The sequence below is a fragment of the Mesoplodon densirostris genome, chromosome 9 (genome assembly GCF_025265405.1).
Source record: "Mesoplodon densirostris isolate mMesDen1 chromosome 9, mMesDen1 primary haplotype, whole genome shotgun sequence".
Taxonomy (NCBI): domain Eukaryota; kingdom Metazoa; phylum Chordata; class Mammalia; order Artiodactyla; family Ziphiidae; genus Mesoplodon; species Mesoplodon densirostris.
The window spans coordinates 44,019,466-44,026,831 of NC_082669.1; the positions used below are offsets into that span (position 1 = coordinate 44,019,466).

General features: G+C 40.6%; 1 protein-coding gene across 1 annotated transcript in view; it reads right to left on the reverse strand.

The window, feature by feature from the left end:
- The window catches only part of LRRC72 (leucine rich repeat containing 72), a 41,825-nt gene extending 35,064 nt beyond the window's left edge, over positions 1 to 6,761 (reverse strand). Inside the window, exons 1-2 of the mRNA XM_060108864.1 lie at positions 6,669 to 6,761; positions 816 to 889 (exon numbers count right to left, since the gene is read on the reverse strand). Of these exons, the coding sequence (XP_059964847.1) occupies positions 816 to 889; positions 6,669 to 6,761 (167 nt within the window). The remainder of the gene's footprint in view (positions 1 to 815; positions 890 to 6,668) is intronic.
- Positions 6,762 to 7,366: the final 605 nt, after the last annotated feature.

Consider the following 7,366-nt stretch of genomic DNA (forward strand, 5'->3'; position numbering starts at 1 on the left):
CTAACAGTAGTAGCAACATTAACTGTACTAATGCTGATTGAGTACTTACTGTGTACCAGACCCTTCCCTACCTTCTACTAACTCACCTAATCTTCACAACAACCCTGTGAAGCAGATAGTACTATTATATGCAGGCAGTAGGTTTGCCAGATAAAACACAGGATGCACAGTTATATGCGAATTTCAAAGAAACAACAAATGTCCCAATGCAGTGTGGGACATACTTACACTAAAAAAAATTATATTCATTTGTTTCTCTGTAATTCACATGTAACTGGATGTTCTATATTGTTTTTTTTTTTTTTTTTTTTTTTTTTGCGGTATGCGGGCCTCTCACTGTTGTGGCCTCCCCCGTTGCGGAGCACAGGCTCCGGACGCGCAGGCTCCGGACGCGCAGGCTCAGCGGCCATGGCTCACGGGCCCAGCCGCTCCGCGGCATATGGGATCCTCCCAGACTGGGGCACGAACCCGTATCCCCTGCATCGGCAGGCGGACTCTCAACCACTTGCGCCACCAGGGAGGCCCCTGGATGTTCTATATTTTTATTGGCTAAACCTGACAACCCTAACAGAGAGGCTTATGACCCACCCACGATCACCCAGCTGGAAGAGACAGAACTGGGATTCAAACTCAGGCTGACTCCATAATCTTTGTTTTTATCCATTTCAGGATCCTGCATCTCCAATAGAGACTGTGGACGCCAATGAGCATGTGTTACTTACCTATCCACAGCAGGGGACAACAATGGAAGAGAACATTTGAATCTATGAAACATAACATGATGCTCTTCTATTTCGCATATAAAGTACACTTACTTTTGAGAAAGAAACAGCTCAAAGACATCAGCATCCTTCTTGTGGCCACATATCTTTAGTTGATCTTCAACTGCCTGATAACATATAATTAATCTGTCAAGCCACATTCCACTGAGCAAAAATACTGAGACATTTACAGTCAATAACAATAATGTCTACAAGAAGATCAAAAGAAAGGTGAATATGGAGGCAACTACTCTAAACTGATAAATTCCAACGCTACAATTATACATTACTTAATCACTTTTGTGGTTGAATTTCATTATCCTTAATCTTGGGCACAGATGTGTAAACAAATTTTAATCAAGAGAAAAAATGTGTTTGTGTACATATACCCCAAAACCAAGTATTCGATTCTCCATGAGGAAGAGTAATTTGGTCTTTAAATATCTGTAAATATACCTTCAAACATGAAGGACTGATATTTTCTAGGTTTACCATGTTTGCAGAAGACACTCAGTATCAAGGTTGGAGGTGGAGGGAGTAGAGTATAATGTACATTATCATATAGGGGCTTGGCACCCTGTAAATTCTCAATAAATGTCAGACGAATGAATGAATGAGTGAATAAATGTTATTTTCTTTTCTCTGCAAAGAAACAGTGTCTTCATGTTTCAAGAGTTACTAACATACTTGCACAATGGGAATTTTTGGTGGAGAAGTAGCAGTTTTTATTCCCATAGGTTTTTTTTCGGAAAACACATATCCAACAACAGCTATTTAACTGCTTTGCTTTTTCTTCTTAAGGTCCTTTACTAAACTACAAAATAACATTTATAGGCCACATGGCCTAAGATGATATGGAAAAATTAAAGCCCATCTATAATTTGTCAATGAGGGAGTAAAGCTAACAAGACACAACAAAAGTGGAAAGTATAATCATTGCACTTCTGGAATCTGAAAAACATTGTAATTACCAGAGTCAAAACAATCACCAGGGCTTCCCTGGTGGCTCAGTGGTTGAGAGTCCGCCTGCCGATGCGGGGGACACGGGTTCATGCACCGGTCCGGGAGGATCCCACATGCCGTGGAGCGGCTGGGCCCGTGAGCCATGGCCACTGAGCCTGCACGTCCGGAGCCTGTGCTCCGCAACAGGAGAGGCCACAGCAGTGAGAGGCCCGCGTACCGCAAAAAACAAAAACAAACAAACAAACAAAAACAATCACCAAATTTCAGCTGGGATTTGTTGTGGGTGGTGAGGTAGTAATGTCAGTAAGGGATTTTTGAAATTTTGACAATGGTTTCATTATTTAGTAGAGGACATTAAAAGAGTTAGATTTAATGGGATGAACAAATATCTAAAGAAGTGAAAAAGACAGATACCCCAGGGATGGAGAGCAGCTGCTAATTTATATCCCAAACTTCCTTTGTGACCCTGTTATACAACCTGAATCTTGGGGCTTAGAGAATTTATTGGCTCAGGTGTAGGCATTTCCATCAGGGTATTTTTGTAACCATGATAAGTGAGCTGAATCTGGGGCTTAGAAAAACCCATTGGATCAGTCTTAGGCATCCACATCTGGGAATTTTAATTTAACATCCAAACCATCAGCTTCTACTGTACAATCTCAATTTCACCACAGTGTTTGGAATGTTAAAGCCTGATCAAATTAGAATTAAAATTTTGCAGCTATCTATTAAAATTACAAACTTGCTTTTAACTTTATCCCACAATTTCACATCTAGCACTCAGAAATACACCAGTACATACACACACATGCAAAATGTGAATACCACTGCTCATCTCATACATACATTGTAGTTGTGAAATATGCCCCATTAATTGGAATATGGGTTAAATTAAAATGTAACTTCTCAATAGAACGCTGTGCAGTAGCTTAAAAATGTAGACAGATGGATATCTAGACCAATGAAGATATCCCCCCCCAAAAAAAAAAAATATATATATATATATATATATTTTTTTTTTTTTTTTTTTTTTTTTTTGCGGTACGCGGGCCTCTCACTGTTGTGGCCTCTCCCATTGCGGAGCACAGGCTCCGGACGCGCAGGCTCAGCGGCCATGGCTCACTGGCCTAGCCGCTCCGCGGCATGTGGGATCTTCCTGGACCGGGGCACGAACCCACGTCCCCTGCATCGGCAGATGGACTCTCAACCACTGCGCCACCAGGGAAGCCCTCCAAGATATATTTTTAAGTTAAAATGTCATAGGCAGTTTTGTTACCAATGATATTTATATGCACACAAAATGCACACACTCCAAGTTATTAACAAGTTATCACTTGAGATCATGAGGGACTGTCACTTTTTAAGCAATCCACTTTTCAATAATGTTTGAATATTTTATGATAAACACATATTAACTTAGTAATCAGAAATTAATACACATTTTGAACATTTTAGCCATGGAATGAGTATTTTAGGATTTAAATCAAATTTTGAAAATAAAAACAGGAAAAGGGAAATTGAAACTATCGTCATAATATGTGAATCACTGATGTAATTAATTATTTATTTACACAGCTCTTTATCATGGCATGTTTCCTTCCAACTGAAAACTTCATACGAATCTGGTAACAATAAAGTGTCAAAATGCCAAAGAACTCAAAAATGTGTCAAGAAGTTTCAACTTCCAGTGAATCCGTGGTGGAGCAGTTTCAGTTCCCAAACAACAAACAACTTCACTAGCAGCATATTCCTTTCATCTAAAGAAGCACAAGAATTCTTTCCCTGGACTATTTTTTTTATTGTGGTAAAATATACATAATATAGAATTTACTGTTATAACTGTACAGTTTTGTGGCATTAAGTGCATTCACATTGCTGCTCAGCGATCACCACCATTTTCAGAAGTTTTTCATCTTCCTCAAATGAAACTCTGTACCCATTATACACTAACTCCTCATTTCTTCCCCTGTTGCTGACACCCACCCTTCTACTTTCAGTCTATAAATTTGACTACCCTAAGTAACTCAAATAAATGGAATCAGGCAGTATTTGTCTTTTTGCGACTGGCTTATTTCCCTTAGCATAATGTCTGCAAGAATCATCTATGTTGTGATGTATGCCAGGATTTCCTTCATTTTTAAGGCTGAATAATATTCCATTGTATATATGTAGCACATTTTGTTTTTCCATTTAACTATCAATGGACACTTGGGTTGTTTCCACTTTTTGGCTTTTGTGAATAATGTTGCTATGAACATGGGTATACAAATATCTGAGTCCCTGCTTACACTTCGTTTGAGTATATATTCAGAAGTGGAATTGCTGGATCACATGGTAATTGTATATTTAATTTTTTAAGGAATTGCCATACTATTTTTCACAACAGCTGCACACAACAGCACTCTTTAATATGAACATTTTTAAAGTCGTAGGTCCAAACAGATCATTCAGCCATTTATTGAACCACAAACTACTTTGTCTTAGTTCAGGCTATGACTAGTTTAGTCTAAGACTAGCTAGTAAATGTAGCAATGAATCAGGAAAGGTGCCTACTCTCTATGACTAAACTTTTAGGAAGAGAAGGAAGTATACACAATGTTGCAAAAGAAGGTTGCAAATATTAAGGGCTAAGAGAAAGGGAAAATATGCTCTGGTGAATTAAGAGGAAGAAGAAAATACTGTCAACCCTGGGAACTTTGAGAGGATTTTAGGGCAGCACTGACAAGTGGGCTGGGTCTGAAATGGTGAGGAGAAATTAGACACAGATATCGACGGATGGACATTTTAGACACAGGGGAGTAAGTACACAAAAGAGAAAAAGCAGGGGAAGAACGTGTGAGGCGTTAGGGTTGTACAGCCTTTGGCTGCAGGGAAAGGCATGGGGAAGGCAATTGTGAGGAATCAATTTTAAAAGGTGGGTTAGGGTCATATTATTTGTGCTAACTTTGAAATTTAGGCTCAGAAGTGTGCACCTACTGCTCAAACAAAACTTTTATAGGTCCCAAGAATGCTAACTTAAAATCACATATTTTATGTAATCTGAAATTTAAATTTAATTTTATACGAGATAGATATACATATACATGAACTATATATACTAACTGCACGGTAAAATCAGTGTAAGGAATTCCAATAAAGTTCTGATTTTTCCCATGACAACTACATCAATGCTTTTAAGCAATATGCAATATCAAGTTATTTCAAAATCATTTTTCCTCCTTTTCTTGTGCCCTTGTTTTGTCAGGCTGTAAAAGGATGGGCTTAATAACTATTGGATAATTCATCACTGGACTCAATTCTGGGGCAATAGAGAAGTATTATAGGATTTTTAAACTGGAGAAGAGATGTGACAAAGCTAAATCTCAGGAAGATGGCTGTAGCAGCACCATATATGGTGGCCTGGGGTGCAGACAGAACTGCAGATGGAAAATCAAGTCAAGAGCCGATGAGCCTGCCCCAGGACAGTAGCAAGTGAGAATAAGCAGTGAACAGATATGACATGTGATGTACAAAGAGAACTGATGAGAACTGGCAAGTAACTAGAGGCAGAGAATAAGGGCAAGGGAAGTCACAGGTGATGATGATTGTGCGATGACATGAGGATGAGACAGGTGACTGGGAGGGAAGATGCTTGCAGTTGAGAAATGCTGAAACTGAGGCACTGGTGGATCACACAAGTCAAGCTGTCCACCAGAAAGCTGCAAGTGGGAGAGCGGATCTCACCAGCGATGTCAGGGTGGGTGTGTACAGACTGGCCAGTCGGCCAGCACAGAGGAGAGAGTGGGACCCAGGTAAGATCATCGTGAAGTGTCTATATTTAGAAAGAGGAGGAGAGAACCAAGCTGGATAAGGAGAAAGACGGGGCGTTGTTAAAAAGTGAGGAAGAGAAACAAAAAGACAGTGGGAGCTGAGAGGGCGGATTTCAAGAAGGTAGAATTTGAATCTGCAGTGTTGCATAGGGTGGTAGAGGATACCACTCAGAAAAGGTATTCAATTTGGGGAGCAATTTCAGCAACGTGATGAGGAGGAAATGTTAGCTTTCAAATTAACTGACTGACAAAACAGGAAAATAAAAACAATCCAACACAGAACTTGGGTGCAGAGAGTTGGAAAGAATAAAAGCAACTTCTTCCACTGCGGATGCCTTGGAATCTGGATAAAGGAGAAAAATGTTTGAAAATTGCGGGATTATTAAATCCTAGAAGAATCAAGACTGTATTAAAATCTGTAGAAGGAAATATCCTTGCTTTGACGATTTACATACTGTAATGATAAATTCCTATACCTACATGCAATACACATGCACCACAAGTTAGTTAAGATTTAGTGTGAAGTTTTCAGTTCATTACAGAACTTTCAGCCTTGATTAATCATCATAGCCCCCAGCCTTTCTAGACAAGTGTGAGAATTCAAGAACACCTTGCTAGGTCCTAAGTGGCATAACACAATTTTGACATTTTTTTTCCACTCAAATATTCTTTTAGCCATTATCTTAACTGCCCTCAACTCTGCTTGTATTGTCCCTCAAAGAACTTTTCCTCCCCATTGTGTCGATCTGCACTTTAGGAGAACATTTCAGTGTTATATATATATGTGTATATATATATCTCCTTTGGAGAGTCAAGACTCCAAATTTATGGCCTTATTACCTAATCTCTAAACTGCCGTAATTATATATTCAGGAGACATTAAGTGGGAAAAAGTCAGTATACATCAGTTAGTGTGGATCAGGGGCAGCCCCCAAACCCCACCCAGGTGATTACAGGTCTCTAGCCCCAGTTGGAGGGTTTGGCTGAGGTCCGCCATTGCTCCATCCCTCCGCCCTGGATCCCAGGGGTGGCTTCCAGAGGACTAGGGCATCTGACAGGCCCCCTCCTCACCCCGCCCCCGCCCCTGCCCCCACCCCGAAATGCTCCGTGATCTGGGGAAGGTGGAGATGCTTACTCTACGGCTGATTTCCAAGGCAGCATCTGCCGCCTTCGCTTGGCTTGTCGTGTGTTGGAAGGCACAGGGCAGATGTTCGAGGTCCCCAGTCATCAGGACACAGGGGGACTCAGCAGCACCTATGATCAACCCAGCCTGGCCTGCGGCTGATTGTTCTGACGGTTACCAATAGTTACCAGAACCTTGTTGACTAAAAGCCAATCCAAAGTAGGGAAGATCTGAAGCCAAAGCCTGACTTCTGTGACGTTCGCGGGTGTGACCCTGCAACACCCCGTCGTACCTCAGATACACTAGTGTTTCCCCTGCGCCGGGTACTGCGTGCCATACATGCCAGAAAGACAGCATATGCCAGAGACCATGAGTGTGTCAGAGGACCCCAACTGCAGTCACCGAGTACTAATAATTTTATTGAGATCTAAATATCAGAAAATTTACATTTCTGAAAATTAGATGGGTCTGGAAACCACTGGCCGTCCTGGAGGGTAGGGGTGAAGCAGTGCCTGACAGAGTCCTAGTGGAGCTTAAGACAAAAAGAAAAAAAAATCAATACTGCTGATCCTGTCTTTATTTGAAAATTTGACATTTGTTCGTCATGTATGTCTTGCATTAATTTTGATTTTCTAAAAACATATTACATTAAGGTTTATTTTGCTAAGTTGAGTCACTATTTGGCCAGTCTCTTCCAATCTTGAAGACTT